Here is a 17,882-nt window from a genome sequence, read left to right on the forward strand (position 1 = left end):
ATAGCGTTACCCGCCAACATGTTTGAACATAGCAACGTTATTTTCCAACCTTAGCTCGTTCAAAATCTTTTGTTTTTAATCGGAGCATGAATGCACGCCCTCTATATCTGAGTAAGTTTTTTTTTTTTGAACTGACCACAAAGTTGTAGCTGATTCAAAACTCTTGTCATTTTCAGACAAACAGAAGAAAGCGACAATTCAGATGAAGGGTGATTTATTTATTTATTTATTTACTTATTTATTTATTTACTTATTTATTTACTTATTTATTTATTTATTTATTTCAAATTTTACCTGAGGAAAAAATAAAACAGGATAAAACATGTTTTTTAACTTTTTGAATTTACAGGGAAAGCAATTCACAGCTTAAAACTTTGTCAGACCAAGAACATGAATATGGTTTTATAAGCAAGTGTGTATTCGAATACTATATGAATAACTCGTTCGATATGCGTGTGAAGATTTAGTAAACAATATGAATAATAACAATAATATAACTCTTATTTTTTCAGTGAAGACGACACATCTGAGAAATCACCTACGAAAGATAGTGTTTCGTAAGTTCTTTATTTATTTATTTTATTTATTTTATTTATTTTATTTATTTATTTATTAGTTTTACATAGTTCATGGTCTCCAGCCAGCAGTATAGATACTCCAGATTTCAATCAGAAGTTGAAATGTCTTATTAAATCTGGTTCCTGCTCACATGTAACGTAAGTATACAAAAAACAAAAAACAAAAAAAAAACAAAAAACATGTGAGGTAAGTTGAAATTTGTTTTTTCTTCTTTAATCTTTGTTGTTGTTGTTTTTATAGTTCTACAAGTACTGGATTTGCAACACCCAAGTCCGCTAAGAAAAATTTGTACTCTATATATAGAGAAACGAACACGCCTACCCACCCTCCGAGTCCAATAGGGCCTGTTAACCATCCATCTACCTCGGGATATCAACGTGGGGGTCGTAAAGACCATGTAAGGTATGTTTATTTATTTATTTATTTATTTATTTATTTATTTATTTATTTATTTATTTATTTATTTATTTATTTATTTATTTATTTATTTATTTATTTATTTATTTATTTATATATTTGTTTGTTTGTTTTGTTTGTTTGTTTATTTGATTATTTATTCATATATTTGTGTATTTATTTATTTATTTATTTATTTATTTATTATTTAATTTGAAATTTTATTACAGTGATACTGACACAGATGCTAGTGACGAGAATATCACAGACAAGATTAATTTCAATCTTGTCAGTAAGAGAAAACGTTTTGTCAAAAAGTTTAAGGTGAGTGGAACGGACTGGGTCGTAAAAGTTTCGCATCCAAATGCCAATATGTTCGATGAAGTGCATAGCGTATTACACGCTACTTTTCATCAACTGCTCGAGCTGGTCACCTCTGACCTTGACGGACGTGACCAAATTCGCATTTCCATAAACGTACCCAACTTGAACAACGAAATTTGGTTACCATTTATACCGGTTGAGGACATGAATGTTGACAAGGTGATGTCAAAAGTGGAGAGGATTCTACAATCTTACCAAGATATATCTCTTGAGGAAAACATCACCATCAGGACGGTATCTGTTGAAATGCCTCTTGGTGCCGGCAAAACACGTGGGAGGAAGCGACAGTTTGATACAAAGATCGCAGACAGGTTGAGAAATTCCAAATCTGTCATTGAAATCGTTTCCGATGACCAGATGTATTGCGCCAGAGCGATCGTGGTCGCCATGGCACACGCCACAAAAGAGGAAAATCCACCATCGGTGTGGGATTCTATAAAGAGGAAAAAACGGCAAACTACTTTATGCAAACCGTCCGAGCTAGAGAACTTTTACGGAAGGCCAGAGTCGAACAGGGACCATGTGGTATCAAAGAGATTAAAAAATTCCAGAGCGTGTTACCCGATTTCAGAATACACGTATTGTCACACGATCATTTTGACTCCATCATCTTTGTGGGCGATGCCGCAGAAGGTTCCAAAGACATATATCTGTTTCTGAAAGATAAACACTACAACGTCATCACAAAAATGACTGGTTTTCTGGGAAAGGGCTACTATTGCACTAGGTGTGACAAGTCTTATTCCAACCGTTACGATCACATGTGTCCGACGGGATGTTTGAGTTGTGGAAATCAACTGGACTGCGTGGTTACACGATGGCAAAAATGCGGAAATTGTCACAGATTTTTCAAGAACAAAGAATGTTTCGAAAGGCATCAAAAGTCAGTTAATGGGAGAAAAACTCTTTGCCAGTCAGTTCAACGTTGCGAAAAATGTCACAAACTCCTCAAATATCGTGAAGGGTCTCACAAATGTAACGAAGTTTACTGCAAAACCTGCAAGTCTTTTCAGACATACGACCACCTGTGTTACATTCAACCACTCACTGATAGAAAAAAGAACCAAGAATCTGACGATTCGATGGAAGAATTTGAGGAGGATAACTCTGACAGCCATGGTAACTACGTCTTTTACGATTTTGAATGCACGACCGACGAACATTGCACTCATATTCCAGATCTGTGCGTAGCACGAATTCCACCGAGTACGGAGAAAGTGTTCGATGGTTCACGTACCTTGGAAGATTTCTGCGAGTGGGCGTTAGAAAAAGAGCATAATGGGATGATTTTCATTGCGCATAATTCAAAAGGATACGATGGAATTATGATTCTGAAATACTGTCACGATCACAATATACTACCCGAAGTCATCATGAATGGTTCGAAAGTCATGCAACTATACATCCGTCGTGCAGATATCAAATTCATTGATAGCTTGAATTTCCTGCCCATGGCTCTATCTAAACTTCCTAAGACCTTCGGCATAGACGAGTTACACAAGAATTTTTTTCCTCACCTGTTTCTGAGAACCACTGGAGACAATTACAGAGGACCGATACCCGGGGCTCGTTATTTTGACCCAGATGGTATGAAGGAGGTGGCTAGAAAGACATTCTACACATGGTACAATGGAGAAGTAGAAAAGAACTCTGTTTATGATTTACGTAAAGAACTACTCAAGTACTGTCGGAGCGACGTGCACATACTCGAGGAGTGTTGTTTGGCATTTAGATCGATGATGATGGATCTCACCAAAGTTGACCCCTTCAGCCGTTGCATCACGATCGCTTCCGTGTGCAACGTCATATTTCGAAAGCATTTCCTGACTCCTGACACAATCGGGGTTGTGCCTGAGAAAGGGTACCTCAGCGCCCAGAATCAATCTGCAGATGCTATAAGATGGATGGAATATGAGGCACACGTCAATAACACGCATATTCAACATGTTCGTAATTCCAGAAGGGAGATGAAAATTGGACCTTATTACGTAGACGGATATGATGCTTCTACCAAAACCTTGTATGAGTACTACGGTTGTTACTTCCACGGTTGTCCAAAGTGTTTTCCCAGAAGGAATGAGACGAATCGCAAGAATGAACTCAGTATGACATCCCTCTACGAAAGACTACTGGCGAGGGAAGAGTGGTTGAAATCGAAAGGATACTCGCTAGTCACCATGTGGGAATGCGATTTCAAAAACCTGATGAAGAACAATCACAAAGTCGAGAGGTTTGTCGGAAGGTTAGATATCTCAAATCCTATCAGAGGCAGGGAGGCTTTTCTCGGGGGTTGTACCAATGCCCTGCGTCTGTATTACGAGGTCAAGGAAGGCAAAAAGATAGAATATGTTGACTTTTGCAGCCTCTACCCGTACATCAATAAAACCTCGCGATATCCAGTTGGCCACCCGACAGTCGTAACTAAAGACTTTATCGCCAAACCCACAGACTATTTCGGTATTATCAAGTGCGACGTTTTACCTCCGAGGAGATTGTATATACAAGTTCTACCTTTCAGGGTGAACAACAAACTGATGTTCCCACTCTGTTCCAAATGTGCGGAAACCATGAATCAAGACGAATGTCACCATGGTGTCAATGAACGTCAGCTGACGAGTGTTTGGTGCACTCCGGAATTGGAAAAGGCTGAAGAAGTAGGGTAACGCATCACCAAGGTATACGAAGTTTGGCATTACGATGAGTCGGCAACATACAACCCTGAAACTGGAGAAGGAGGGTTGTTCACCGATTACATCAACATGTTTCTGAAAATTAAACAAGAGTCTTCCGGTTTTCCAGAGTGGTGTCGCACTGAGGAAGACCGAACCATGTACATCCAAAGGTACCGTGAAAGAGAAGGTATCGTCTTGGACAGAAGCAAGATAACCACCAATCCTGGTCTCAGAGCTCTCGCCAAGCTAAATCTCAACTCGTTCTGGGGAAAGCTGGGACAGAGATCAAACTTTGGACAGAGCACGTATGTAGAAACACCCGCCAAACTGTTGGAAATGTTGATGGATAGTACAAAGGACGTCACAGATCTTTCTTTTGTCTCTGACGAAATGGTTCTTGTCCAGCACTGCGATAAAGAAGACTACATTACCGAAGAACCCAATACGAACGTTGTACTGGCTGCCATGACGACAAGCTATGCCCGAGTTAAACTCTACAGTGTTCTGGAGAAATTAGGTAGTAGAGTCTTGTACTTTGACACAGATTCCATCATTTACATCCAACGAGCTGGAGAATGGGATCCACCGACGGGTGATTATCTCGGAGATTTGACGAGAGAAATAACTCCGACGGATAATTACATCACACATTTCGTATCGAGAGGACCGAAGAATTACGCGTACCGACTACACAAACCGGACAAAAGTGGGAACCAAACGGTGTGTAAAGTGAGAGGGTTCACCCTCAATTACAGAAATCAACTGGAAATTAATTTTGACTCCATGAATCGACTCGTTCGGAGAACAAGCGGTCCTCTACACGTCAAAGATCCTTGAAAAATAACGCGCAAGGGAGATAGAATATTCAATAGAGAAGAAGTTAAAATGTACAGTTTAGTGTATGACAAACGGGTGATACAAGATGATTACTGTACCCTCCCATACGGCTTCTAAAAACAAAAAATATATAAATAGAAGCTAGATAGTCGGTTACCCATCATTCATCCATTTGAACCTTGAACAATCACATTGGCATGGGCTCTACCAAATCGGACTTGGTTCTATCACTCGTCTATTCTGGCTTATGTACACTGCCTTATTTTGTTTTAAACTGGATGTTGAAAAAGTACATTGAAGAACGTAAAAGGAGACACGATAACCAGCGAGGTCCTATGATATCATCATGGATGCAAGATTGAAACACCCATTTACCTCTCTCGTGTGCGGTCCCACGCAGTCTGGGAAGACGTTTTTAGTCAAACAGATATTAGAACAATGTGACAGCGTCATATCTCTACCACCAGACGTTATCTATTGGTGCTACGGCGAGTTTCAGCCAGCCTATTTGGAAATGATGAAGACAGTGCCTCAAATTCGCATTATCGAAGGGATACCTCCAGATATTGGTAGAATAATCGACCCGACTAAAAGAAACTTCTTGGTGATAGATGATCTGATGACAGAAACGGGTAACGATAAACAAATCGCCCAGTTCTTCATGAAGGGATCTCACCATCGAAATTTATCCGTGATACTGATTTTGCAAAATCTCTTTCATCAGGGCAGACAATCGAGAACCATCAGTCTCAACACGCACTACATTTTCCTGTTTAAAAATCCAAGGGACGCATCACAAGTCAACGTTCTGGCAAAGCAAATGTTTCTTCAGGAGGCATTCACCGATGCCACCCAAGAACCTCACGGTTACCTCCTCGTGGATCTGATGCCAGACACCCCTGAGGAAATACGCATTCGAACGAACATACTTTCATCTCAAGTACCGATAGTGTATGTGAGAAAGGTATAAAAAAAGACAGTCTTTCATCGTCAGTCATTTCACCATGTCATCCCGCATGTGAAAGAACGCTGATTTTCTCTCTGTATTGCACAAGGCCAACTCAAAACAACAAAAGGGGATAATTGATGGAGCCTCTAGTGACTTGATACAGTGTCTGTGTGAATGCTCGCTCAATGTGTTGAAAGGGAACGTCCAGCTATCACCTAGTCAGAAAAGAAAATTGGCGTTGTACGTGAAACATCTCCGAGCACTGTCCAATAAGAAAACTCCAGTCAAGAAAAAGAAAAAAGTTCTGGTTCAGAAAGGAGGTTTCCTGGCCGCCTTGATTGCTCCCTTAATTTCGAGCATACTCCCTCCCTTACTAGGTCTTAAATAGATGGAATCCGTGAAGAAGATGGCTTTAGTCCCTGCTGAGCTATTATCTACCATCCAAAGCCAGAATGCTCAAATGACGACCCCTGTGGTGAAATCATTGACTTCGCTGGATAGAGACATGAACGACATAACGCAAATGGAAGAGTTGCCTGAAGATGAAAAAGTCAAACTGTACCAACAGGTTCTACGCAAGTACTTGTTGTTGCGGGAGAAGAAAAACGAACCGATTCCAATCTCCGTTACGCAGCAATTACCCAGCACTGTTGCTGTAGCCGATCAGGAATCTCAACCCGACAAAGATGGTGTGCCAGATCAAATTACATCCGAAGTCTTACAAAGTGTTCCCAAGAGCATGCAGAGAAAAGCGAAGCTTCTACTACAGAAAGTTAAACAGAACCAACGGGTCGACTGGGGTGAAAATGGTGAATTAATCATTGATGGACAATCCGTGCCAGGCACGCACATCATCGATTTAGTCAATGATTTCTTGCGTAAAAGGAAGAATTTCACCCCCACAGGTTGGAGAGAATTTGCCGAAGTTATGAAAATGTCAAATGTACCTCAAGACCTTGTTGGCAATACAGATCGGTGGTCTTACATGCATACCAACACACTCAAGGGGAGAGTTCCGAAAAGACGTGGACCCCATGTGGTTTCCACTCCCATTCATCCTCGACACACGTGGGTGACGTATTAAATAGAACCTCGTCGCAACCGCTAGATCTCACTTTGGTTCAGTCGGTCGTGATGGATCCATGCTGTCCTGCTTTGCTTTCGTTTATCGAACGTATCCACTGCCTCTGCGTGTGTGAAATAACCACACCCGTAAACAATGACGAAGAAGATGGACACCGTCCTAGACGAACTGTTTTACGATGTCCAAAGTCCTGGAAGTTACGGGGGTTTGAATTCCCTTTATGCTGCCGTAAAAAAAACAAAGAGAGGAAAAAAGATAACCAAGTCGGACGTGAAGAAGTGGTTGAGTAAACAGGATACATATACTCTGCACAAACCTTCTAGACGGTCCTTTAAAAGAAGGAGGGTGGTGGTTTTCCAAGTGGACGAGCAGTGGGAGGCTGATCTATGCGATCTCTCCTCGATATCCAGATACAACAGTGGATACAAGTTCTTATTGACGTGTATCGATGTTTTTTCTAAATATGCTTTCGTCGTACCTCTGAAAGACAAGAGAGGGGCGAGTTTGGTCGAGGCATTTCGGAAAATACTCGGGAAGGGGCGTCGCCCTGACGTTTTGCTTACGGACAGAGAAACTGAATTCACCAACAGACTTTTTCAGAACTACCTCAAGAGCGAAGACATTAAGTTCTTTACAACAGGCAATGAGACTAAAGCCAGCATTGTGGAGAGATACAACAGAACCATTAAGGGAAAAATGTTCAGAAGAACAACACGTTGACTTATCTACCTGTATTAGACGACATGGTACATTCTTACAACAATACCCATCACAGAAGTATAAATACCAAACCCTCACATGTTACCTACGCAAACCAGAAAAAGGTCAGAGACATATTGTACGGTGATCTAAACACAGAGAAAAAGGGGTTGAAGAAGAGGAAGATTTATAAACTCGGTGACAGAGTCAGAATCAGTAAAACCAAACACGTTTTCAAGAAAGGTTACCTACCCAATTGGACCGAAGAGGTATTCACGATTGTTGGACGTCTCAACACACAACCACCTGTTTACAAAATTTCAGATTACAACGGCGAAATGTTGGAAGGTACTTTCTACGAAGAAGAACTTCAGAAAATAGTAAAAGACGACGATGCATTGTACATTGTGGAGAAAGTGCTGCGCAAGAGAAAACGTAAAGGTCACATGGAATATTTCGTTAAGTGGCGTGGGTGTGATGATTCGTTTAATTCTTGGATCAGGGACTTGCAACGTTTATAAATACCGTTCACACACACGATGAACCGATTCATTTCAAAAGATCATCATATCTGGAAAGGATTTCTTTTTGACGCTCCCTAGTAATGCCTCGATCGATGTGTTCCCGAACAACACATTGACAAAATACACTGTCAAACTACCGAGAACGCTTTCGCTAGATGGCGATGGGGAAGTAGCATTGGCCGACATCCACTACCCAAATTCGTGGTACAACGTCGTACATGACGAAAATAGGATCTTTTACGATGCCTCACCCAATATGAGAGATCACGGAGAACTGAAATTGAATCCGGGCTACTACAACTCGATCGAAATGATTTTAGATGCGATTCGAGAAAAAGGTCTACCAGATGAAATACTGATGACATATAATTCGAGGTCAAGGAGAGTGACCGTGGCGGTTGAAGAAGGAGCTCGTGTAATCTTGATGGGTGGATTGGCTGAACTGTTAGGATTTCCCTCAAATACAACAATTACAAACGAAAGACGCACTAGTCCCTACCTTGCCGACATTAGAAGTTTGTATTCCCTCTACGTGTATTGCAATATAGTCGAACACCAAATGGTCGGTGATGTTTCCGTACCTCTCTTGAGAATAGTCAATGTTGAAGGAACCCACGGAGATAGCGTCAATCACACTTACAACAAACTTTACTTCCTGCCGATTCGAACGTCAACATTTGAGACTGTGGAGATTGATATAAGGTCTGATATGGGGGAGAAGGTGCCATTTCAACGCGGACGAGTGATCGTGACGCTGAGTTTTCGCAAAGCCCGTCCTTCGCTAGTGTGAAGAAAAAATGAACAGACATCACCCTTACACTCCTCACGTGGGGGTTTATAGAAATTACTACATGAATCAGATTGGACGAGGATCTGTATTTTCTGGCGCGAGACTGCAACGCGGATATGGAATCGGAAGTATTGGCGAGATCGGCCGCACCTCTGTTAACACAAGGTCTGAAAGCAGTGGCAAAACCAGCGCTCGATGCCGGTTTGGGTATTCTAGGTGATGTTGTACAAGGGAAAAACTTTAAAAAAGTGGCTTTGAGTAGAGCAAACAACGAGACGTGTCATTTCTTCCAAGGCTAAGAAGAGGAGAAGATCTCCGGATATATTCGACTGAACATCATGGCTTTTGTACACGAACACTCCTGTGAATGCGCAAAGACGGAACTCGATCTCTTTACTATTCCTCCGACACAGACAAGTATCGAAAAAGGAAGTTACGAAGAGGTAAACCCACTCACGAATATAGCCGATGGTCCGATCGAATTTGTAATACCTTCGGCCGGAAGTGACTACATCGATATTGGTTCTACGCCTTTGCACATCAAGGCTAAAATCACGAATGCAAACGGAAGTAATTTGGCTGCGGACGCCGCTGTAGGGCCTGCAAACTTGTGGTTGCATTCCCTCTTCAATCAAATCGACGTGTACCTAAATGGAAAGCAGATTTCGGATGCATCTCCCACCTATTCTTACAGAGCCATGATCGAAACGCTATTGAATTATGGAGGCGATGCCAAATCAACGCAGATTGGTGCTGCGATATTTGAGAAGGACACCGCTGGAAAAATGAATGTTGCAAACCCAAGGGCTGATGATGGTGACACTAACATGGGACTCAAACGTCGATACGCATATACATCACTCAGTAAGACGGTCGACATGATCTGACGAATACACAGGGACATATTTTTTCAACCAAAGTATTTACTCAATGGGGTGGAAGTTAGACTGAAATTACATCGAAGTAAAAATCAGTTCTGCTTGATCAGTTCAACCGAAAATCCAGCATTCAAAGTAGTCATCACCGACGCTACTCTCCTGGTGAGAAAAGTCAAGTTGAGCCCCAGCGTACAACTGGGACACGTCGAAGCGTTGAAACAAGGTACTGCAAAATACCCCATCGATCGATGCGTTATGAAAATCGCTTCCATCCCGACTGGTACTATGTCATTAAACAAAGATTTGATATTCCTTGGTCAGTTGCCCAAAACAATCATCCTGTGTCTGGTTTCTAATAAGTCTTTCAATGGATCCTACGAAACCAATCCATTCAACTTCCAGAATTACGGTATCACTTCACTCGTTCTCAACGTTAGAGGCGAGCAAGTTCCCGCAAAGCCATTGAAGACAGACTTCACGGCAGCTGGTGGCAGAAGTTGCATCATGGCTTATTACACTCTATTTACCGGTACAAATAAAATGGGTCAAGACCAAGGCAACGGCATCACTCGAGATGAATATCCCGAAGGATACACAATCTTCGCATTTGACCTCACTCCCGACGAATCGGCCAGCGATTATCACCTCAATTTGATACAAGAAGGAAAGATTGGTCTTGAGATTCAGTTCAGACAAGCATTGACTGAGACTGTGTCCGTTTTGATTTATGCTGAATACGATAACGTTATCGAGATTGACAGAGATAGAAACGTATTGACTGATTTCTAGCTGCGATGGACACGAATCAACTGAATCGTATTCTGTCGACTAATCCGTACACTAGAAACGTGTTCTTTGGCGTTTATGCTAGAGATCAACTGCCTAAGGCTAAAGTGTTGGAGTATCCCGCAGCATTCGTATCAAACACCGATGACAGTAGCGGAGGTGAGACACATTGGGTGGCTTTTTATCTGAAGGATCCCTACCGTGGAGAATATTTTGACTCGTATTGTAGTCAACCCTACTACGTGGAATTTAAGAGATTTCTCGATAAAAACGTTTGTACATGGGTCTACAATCATCAAATACTACAAGCTCCGTTCTCTACAGTTTGTGGTCAATACGTCCTGTATTACTTGCTGTGCAGATGTCGAGGGGAACCTATGAAGTCCGTAGCCGACTCTTTTACGCGTGATAGACATTTGAATGACCTTTATGTGAACAGATATATCGAAAACGTGACCGGACTCAACCTCCCTATTTATGACAAATATTTTTTCCCACACAGTTTTACTAGATGACTTATGCGTTTGAAATTTCACATGTATATATATCGATTTCATATTATTTCTCTTTTTATCACAGATGAGCGATTCTGATAAGGAAAAAAAAAGTGTGATTTATGCTTTTGAAATTTCACATGTATATATATATCGATTTCATATTATTTCTCTTTTTTTTCTTTTTATCACAGATGAGCGATTCTAATTAGAAAAAAAGTGTGTATTGACTTTTCGGTGTTACTCGTGTTTTCTTGTTTTTATCATAATCGAATATTTATCCGCATTTGAAAATGTATACTTTATATACTCAAAATGTCATTTTTTTATTCTTATATTACTCAGTTTTTTAATCCATTCTTTTTGTTTATTTACTCAAACAAGAAACAAAACAAAACAAAAACAAATTGTATACTTTCTATATACTCAAAATGTCATTTTTTATTCTTATATTACTCAGTTTTTAATCCATTCTTTTTGTTTATTTACTCAAACAAGAAACAAAACAAAACCAAATTGTATACTTTCTATATACTCAAAATGTCATTTTTTTATTCTTATATTACTCAGTTTTTAATCCATTCTTTTTTGATTATTTACTCAAACAAAAAAAAAACAAAAAAACAAAAAACAAAACAAAAACAAAATGTATACTTTCTATATATATTTCAATTACTCAGTTTTTAATCCATTCTTTTTGATTATTTACTCATTAGTAGATTTCCCTTCTTTGTGTAATAAACTCCGTTAGTTTTCAAAATGATGTGTATTTATTAGCGTGCGTGTGTGTGTGTGTGAGAGAGAGAGCGCCCTCTACGATACATTCTGAAAAATCTTTCGTCCACGCCTGTCCAATTAAAAAATAATTAAAAATAATTAAAAATAATTAAAAAAATAATTAAAAAAATTGATGGTAATTTATGCAAATGTATTCACGATGGCCTCGACACGACCTCGTATTCACATCTATTTTATGTATGCAAATGTATGCACAATTTCCCATTGTGACGTCATCCTCATTCAAATGATCCCTTTTTACATCTATTTTATGTATGCAAATGTATGCACAATTTCCGATTGTGACGTCATCCTCATTCAAATGATCCCCTTTACGGCCATGGTCCTCATTTATGCTAATTTATGCACGAATTCTCATTGTGACGTCATTATTTATGCTAAGCTATGCATGGCCTCCCATTGTGACGTCATCCCTCCCCGTATGACGTCATCGCATCCGAGTATGAACAGCGCCCTCATGGTCGTGCCTATAGTGTAACGTAAACTACTGTACGGGCTTTAATTATTTTGGCTATAAACTTATTTTAATTTTATTTTTTATTACTTTTGTTATTAATGCCTTTTTATTTTATTATTTTACTTTGATTTTGATTTTTTTTAATTCCGCCCTACATACATCTGATCCGACGCTGATGTAAGTCCCGTTCAAATCTCGCGTAAGTAACAACCAATCACAGCCCCCCCTTTTATACAGGCTTTCGGTTGCTTACTTTTCAGTGTAGCGATACTCTACGGGCTATCTTTCTGTACATTATATTTTGCCCACTTGAATAAACCATCAATACAAATTGCTAGTATATTTTTATTTACAAAAGAAATTCCACAGCATTTTACAATTGTTTTCATTACATTGAATATTTTTATTCACTTCCAATAAATGTGTACACTTCAGATTTTAATCAGATTGGTATTTTTTATACAAATCTCTCCATTCTTAGTACAATTATTCCTATATTTTATCGGAAATCGCATTTTTAGAAAGCAATTTGTCGGTATTTATTTTGATTTTTAAATATTTGTTGTTAAATGTGAAAATTGTGAAATAATTTATTGTACAAGCCTATACTAGTAATGTTTTATTCTTCTGCCTGTTGACTGTAGCTTAACAAAATAAAATAAAATAAATAAAAATAAACGTGGTGGCCTGTTACCACACGATAACTGGACAGTGCTTGTAGTTAACGTACGAACATACAAGCAAGGTTGTGTGTGTGATACGTCAATTTGTCCACAGTTGTAAGCATCTTTAAACAACAAACCCACCATTGATATTTCAGATTAGAAACTCGTGTCCGTTTTCGTTTGGAAATTCCACGTGTCACGCGCGAATATTCTCTAAGACAGACCGGAAACGGAAACGAGACTAAAACAAAAGATTTTTCAAGTTAGCGTGGGGGAAATAACGTTGCTAAGTATTATCGTCAGGGAAAGCTATTGTTTAAGCTAGTCTGTGATTGGTTGCTGGCAATGTTTGGGGGATTTTGACCAGTTTGTGACGTAGGCTTGTCTTAGAGATATATATAATTCCGTTCTTCTCAAGCTACTACTGGAAATAAGGTATAAATAAATATATAACATGATCAACATTGTTCTCTCTCGTATACACCAACATTCACAAGTATTATCCCAGTACTGTACTCCAGTGCTAAACCATTTCGTGACGTGCTGTTCTGAACAGAACGATTCGGCGAAATAGGGTTATGCAGGTGACTCGGTTCCAGCGAATGGGACATTTCAAAACGAGGCACCCCCAAGGACATTGTATAAATCACTCCGCTAAATATTTTCTGTACATTTCAATTATTCATACTTATCATCTACAACTGTCGTGAAGTGTGTATATTTTGGGTTACAGTTTAAAAACATTGTGATTTAGTGTAAATTGCATTCACTGTAAAAGAAGCGGGTAAAATTGTTGAACTACTTTGTTCGGTTGTGTAAGACTGCGGACATATAAAGACGTACTAGGGTCACTACGAGTTTGTGCTGTTTTAGTTCTAGCTTTAGTAATTAAGGTGTTATCTTGTTTATGTAATAGTTTATATTATACACAGCTTGGAACATAAACAGGAGTTTAGACGAAATGTTTACACGCAAGGACAGTGTATGTTCGACAATAGGCGACATGCCAATTCGACTGTTTCCGTCCATATATCTCTTAATATACCGGCTTTCTACGTTGCTTGACGTGAAACGAGACGATGGGAGGGATTTCCGAAGGTTTTTTGAGGGTTTTGGCCAGACCTACGATGACATCAGGTTTGCGTCAACACGTGATCGACCCACGTGCAGTGCTATGGAAACATTTCTTGGTGACAAGACGTTTCGAGAGGTCGTCAACTTGTTGCGAGATTTGCAACGAAATGACTGTGTTGAGGTCATCCACGAAGCCATTTTTAGTCAGTTGAAAAGAAAAGCTGCGGCGTCGTCACCGGACCAAGCCGGAACAAATTTTTGTGAGAAAACTTGTTATATGTTATTCACTCTTTGTATGAGACGTAATTTGGAAAATTATTCACTTCAGGGATGGTGACAAATACGGTATCAACAGTGTAAACAGGCCTAACTTTAGAACGATGTCTCTCATTCGTGAATATCACAATAATGTCCAGTCCATGTATAAATTACTATACGTATAATAATCATTATTCATTAAATCAGCATAGATGTGTAACCACAACCTAAATTTCGCTATCCCAACCTATTCTATGCCGTCAAATAGTGTTTGTGAAGTATTTTTTTCACAGGTGGGCGTAACACACCAATAACAGACACGATTATCATTCACAAACATAATGGTTCCTACCCGTCTATTTTTAGAAACAGTAATCGCCAAGCGTGGCGTGTGGCTGAAAAGGAAAGTCAGTGGGTAGCGGGCATTATGAGTTTTTTATTAATTTCTAGTCATGCTATTTTTGTTGCTAGTTGTTGATGATATCAACGTTGTTAATATTAATGGTACAGTTATTGTTTTATCTAATTTCAGATTTTAATGCTGAAGATGATGAAATAAACAAGAGAAAGGCTAGGCGAAGAAAAACAAAAAAGAGTCTAGAATCACATGAAAAAGACACGAAAGGAGAGAAAAATGCACCAAGAAAAGTTAAATCAACATCTGGTGAGGCTTTCTTTTTGAGTTTGAATAATTTTCTTTCTTTCTTTATTTATATGTTTGCTTACCGGATGCTACTTTCACTGGACGAAGAGGGACAAAGGTCATGGGCCACAGAAATTAAAGAATTGCTATTTAAATATGGATTTGGTTATGTCTGGTGGGTGGGGGAATCTGATATGTTCTTGTACAAATTTTGTGAACGGATCAAAGATATTGGAATTACAGATTGGTATATAGACGTTTGTTTTGGCGAAAAAACGCAGTATTATAGGCAATACAAAACAAATTTTGGGATTGAAAACTATGTGTCATTGCCACAATTAAAATTGCGCAGAGCAATAGCAAGATTAAGATGTGCGTGCCACCCCTTAGAAATAGAAAGAGGCAGACATAATAATATCCCTAGGGAGGGCCGTATTTGTCATTTTGTGCCTGCAAGAAATTGATGATGAATATATTTTTTTAATAAAATGCATTGCATGGAACACAATCAGGAAAAAGTATCTCCCTAATGAGACACAACCCCGAATTTGAATACCCTAGTACAACTATTAAGCTCCTCTAACAGCCAAATCATTAACTCGTTAGCTCTATTTATTTATAAGTGTTTTTTAATCAAAGATCAAATGAGAATAACCTAATAAGCTTGTATGTATATATAAATATCCCCATCACATTATTATATAGTGCTTATATTATCTATATTTTCGTACATATTTTGTAATGTAAATTTATTTCTTCAATAATTCAATAATTCATTTGTATGATTGTAATGGGCCGGAGGCCATTATACAATTAATAAATTATATTATTTGTTTGTTTGCTCGCTCGTTCTTTTATTTGTTTGTTTGTTTAGGTAAAGGATGTATCGATAATATTCTTGGATATTCTTCAAGCATGCTGCAACGACCAGCAGTGCCAAAATCTGTGGAAACTCTAGGTATGTTATTAATAAAGTCAATGTCAAAATTATTGACATTGACATGGCATGGCACATTGCTGAATACTTATCGCTACCGCATTCGCAAATTTTCCGATGATGATGATGATAATTATTATTATTATTATTATTATTATTATTATTATTATTATTATTATTATTATTATTATTATTATTATTATTATTATTATTATTATCGTCGTCGTCGTCGTCGTTGTTGTTGTTGTTGTTGTTGTAATTATTTAATCACACTTGCATCATAAACTGTATTTCAGGCAGCAGAAGACAGTCTTCCAGTGTGCCATGTATAATTTATCAACATCTAAAGATGGTTGTAGCAGATATCACATCATTCATCAGACAACATATCTTCCAAGATCGCATTGATACCGGCATGAAGAGCTCTATTTTGCACGTCATCACAGCGGCTAACAGAATTGTCGCTCTGTTTTTACTGGCTAACGATTTCATAATCATCCTCAACTCTACCCTGACTTTATGGAGTTCTCTTCATGCATTCTCTGTGTTGGAGCATCTGTCCGTGGGTATGTCCGTTATAGGGGACTGGGTGATGATGCCCATGGTACGTAAGTTGTGGGAAATAGTTGTGGAGCTACGGAAACGGGAAATGCTTGGCGAACGGCAGAAAGAGAAGAAAGCTGAGATTAAAGCAAAACATTACACTCCCTATGTTATGCGGGTTAGTCTACTTTATATTTGATAGATTCTTCAGTATTCCACCGTTAATTCGTTTCTCTGTTAACCCTGTCTCTACTGACGAAAGATCAAACCTCAATCGAAAATGATATTGTTAGATATTCTTTAATCAACAACAAAAATATGACATCTTTGAATTCCCGTTAAAGCATTTTCAACGTTACATGCCGATGTTTAATATTTATTAAACAAATTAACCTTTATATAAAGTCTTATATTTTGTTTGTTTTTCAGCGGATCAACTATATTGAGGAGCAATGCAGAAAAGATATACAAAAATTATCAGCGAAAGAAAAGACTGAAATGGAATATATCAGAAAGACTTTTCTATTTATCCTTCCGTTTGAAATAACTCTTATTTGTATTGGTATTTATCAGCTATATTCAAGCACACATAGTTTATTGGACTCTCCATTGTCAGTGCTTAATCTGTGTATAGCTCTTTTAATATTAGATATAGCGGTCCGATCCACTTTGATTAGTTTACATTATATTATAGTTGATTCAACGAATCGATTTAAAATTGATGACGACTACCTCATTCCGCGGGTAGAAGCGTTAGAGCAATATATGAAGGTGGCGTTCCTAGAGAGACAACAGCTTAAGAAAACGACCGTTTCCCCGTTTTCAGGCAAATCTAGGTCAATTACGAGAGCTTTTTCAGTGAACCAGATGGGTGGAATTAACAAAGCGTGTCAAGCTGACGAGTTCAATGCTCCCATAGTGTCACGTATGAATTCATCTATATAGACAGACATCCCAGTACTTTAAAACAAATGGGCATTAATCAAGAGTACACCAGATAGTAAGTTTGAGTAAAAATGATTGAATAAATTAATTTATTAATTATTTTATTAACACTATAATTTTGAAATTGAATTAATAACTTAATTTGCACTTAATTTGTGAGTACAAATGTATTTTAAATATTGATGCAAGTAATGTATTTTATTATTAAAAATGAACAAGAAAACAACCACAAGATTATTCGTTTTTTTATCCAGTGTTATCTAGTGTTTAGCTGACAGTAACAGTCATATCAAGAAAGGTGTACATTCTAAATAAAAATGATATGTCATGTTTACAGAGTGAATCGCTGGAGATATCAAAGTTCAACTCTGTAAAACTCCTGTGTCAATACAGAATATATGCAATCATTGGTGTTTTATAAAAAAATATATATCTAGGAAAAGAAAATACCAAACAGTCAGTGAAGGAGTAATGGCATTAGAGATAAGAA

General features: G+C 38.3%; 6 protein-coding genes across 6 annotated transcripts; all 6 read left to right on the top strand.

Moving 5' to 3' along the window:
• Positions 1–2,048: 2,048 nt before the first annotated feature.
• Positions 2,049–4,022, top strand: LOC146747492 (uncharacterized). The gene has a single exon (XM_085497299.1). It carries the CDS (start codon positions 2,049–2,051, stop codon positions 4,020–4,022), a length of 1,974 nt encoding a protein of 657 aa, XP_085353425.1.
• Positions 4,023–4,118: 96 nt separating this feature from the next.
• LOC146747493 (uncharacterized) lies at positions 4,119–4,868 on the top strand. Its single transcript, XM_085497300.1, has one exon. The coding sequence runs from the start codon at positions 4,119–4,121 to the stop codon at positions 4,866–4,868; it is 750 nt and encodes a 249-aa protein (XP_085353426.1).
• Positions 4,869–7,644: 2,776 nt separating this feature from the next.
• LOC146747494 (uncharacterized) lies at positions 7,645–8,121 on the top strand. The gene has a single exon (XM_085497301.1). It carries the CDS (start codon positions 7,645–7,647, stop codon positions 8,119–8,121), a length of 477 nt encoding a protein of 158 aa, XP_085353427.1.
• Positions 8,122–9,252: 1,131 nt separating this feature from the next.
• LOC144349287 (uncharacterized protein F54H12.2-like) lies at positions 9,253–9,801 on the top strand. The gene has a single exon (XM_078007949.2). It carries the CDS (start codon positions 9,253–9,255, stop codon positions 9,799–9,801), a length of 549 nt encoding a protein of 182 aa, XP_077864075.2.
• A 246-nt stretch (positions 9,802–10,047) lies between these two features.
• On the top strand, positions 10,048–10,581 carry LOC146747495 (uncharacterized protein F54H12.2-like). Its single transcript, XM_085497302.1, has one exon. The coding sequence runs from the start codon at positions 10,048–10,050 to the stop codon at positions 10,579–10,581; it is 534 nt and encodes a 177-aa protein (XP_085353428.1).
• A 3,258-nt stretch (positions 10,582–13,839) lies between these two features.
• LOC100373295 (uncharacterized) lies at positions 13,840–17,624 on the top strand. The gene is made up of 5 exons (XM_002741570.4): positions 13,840–14,326; positions 14,857–14,988; positions 15,842–15,925; positions 16,201–16,625; positions 16,877–17,624. The coding sequence occupies exons 1-5, from the start codon at positions 13,954–13,956 to the stop codon at positions 17,390–17,392; spliced, it is 1,530 nt and encodes a 509-aa protein (XP_002741616.4). The 5' UTR covers positions 13,840–13,953; the 3' UTR covers positions 17,393–17,624.
• The last annotated feature ends 258 nt before the right edge of the window (positions 17,625–17,882 follow it).

The sequence above is a fragment of the Saccoglossus kowalevskii genome, chromosome 3 (genome assembly GCF_978046115.1).
Source record: "Saccoglossus kowalevskii chromosome 3, keSacKowa6.1, whole genome shotgun sequence".
Classification (NCBI taxonomy): Eukaryota; Metazoa; Hemichordata; class Enteropneusta; family Harrimaniidae; genus Saccoglossus; species Saccoglossus kowalevskii.

What these genes read in the sequence shown, in the direction of transcription:
- LOC146747493 (XM_085497300.1), top strand. Translation starts at nt 4,119, where the DNA reads ATGTTTCTGAAAATTAAACAAGAGTCTTCCGGTTTTCCAGAGTGGTGT.
- LOC146747494 (XM_085497301.1), top strand. Translation starts at nt 7,645, where the DNA reads ATGGTACATTCTTACAACAATACCCATCACAGAAGTATAAATACCAAA.
- LOC100373295 (XM_002741570.4), top strand. Translation starts at nt 13,954, where the DNA reads ATGTTTACACGCAAGGACAGTGTATGTTCGACAATAGGCGACATGCCA. An exon ending in CCAAGCCGGAACAAATTTTT is followed by an intron (nt 14,327 to 14,856) that starts GTGAGAAAACTT and finishes ATCTAATTTCAG; the next exon opens with ATTTTAATGCTGAAGATGAT. An exon ending in ACACTCCCTATGTTATGCGG is followed by an intron (nt 16,626 to 16,876) that starts GTTAGTCTACTT and finishes TTTGTTTTTCAG; the next exon opens with CGGATCAACTATATTGAGGA.
- LOC144349287 (XM_078007949.2), top strand. Translation starts at nt 9,253, where the DNA reads ATGGCTTTTGTACACGAACACTCCTGTGAATGCGCAAAGACGGAACTC.
- LOC146747492 (XM_085497299.1), top strand. Translation starts at nt 2,049, where the DNA reads ATGACTGGTTTTCTGGGAAAGGGCTACTATTGCACTAGGTGTGACAAG.
- LOC146747495 (XM_085497302.1), top strand. Translation starts at nt 10,048, where the DNA reads ATGAAAATCGCTTCCATCCCGACTGGTACTATGTCATTAAACAAAGAT.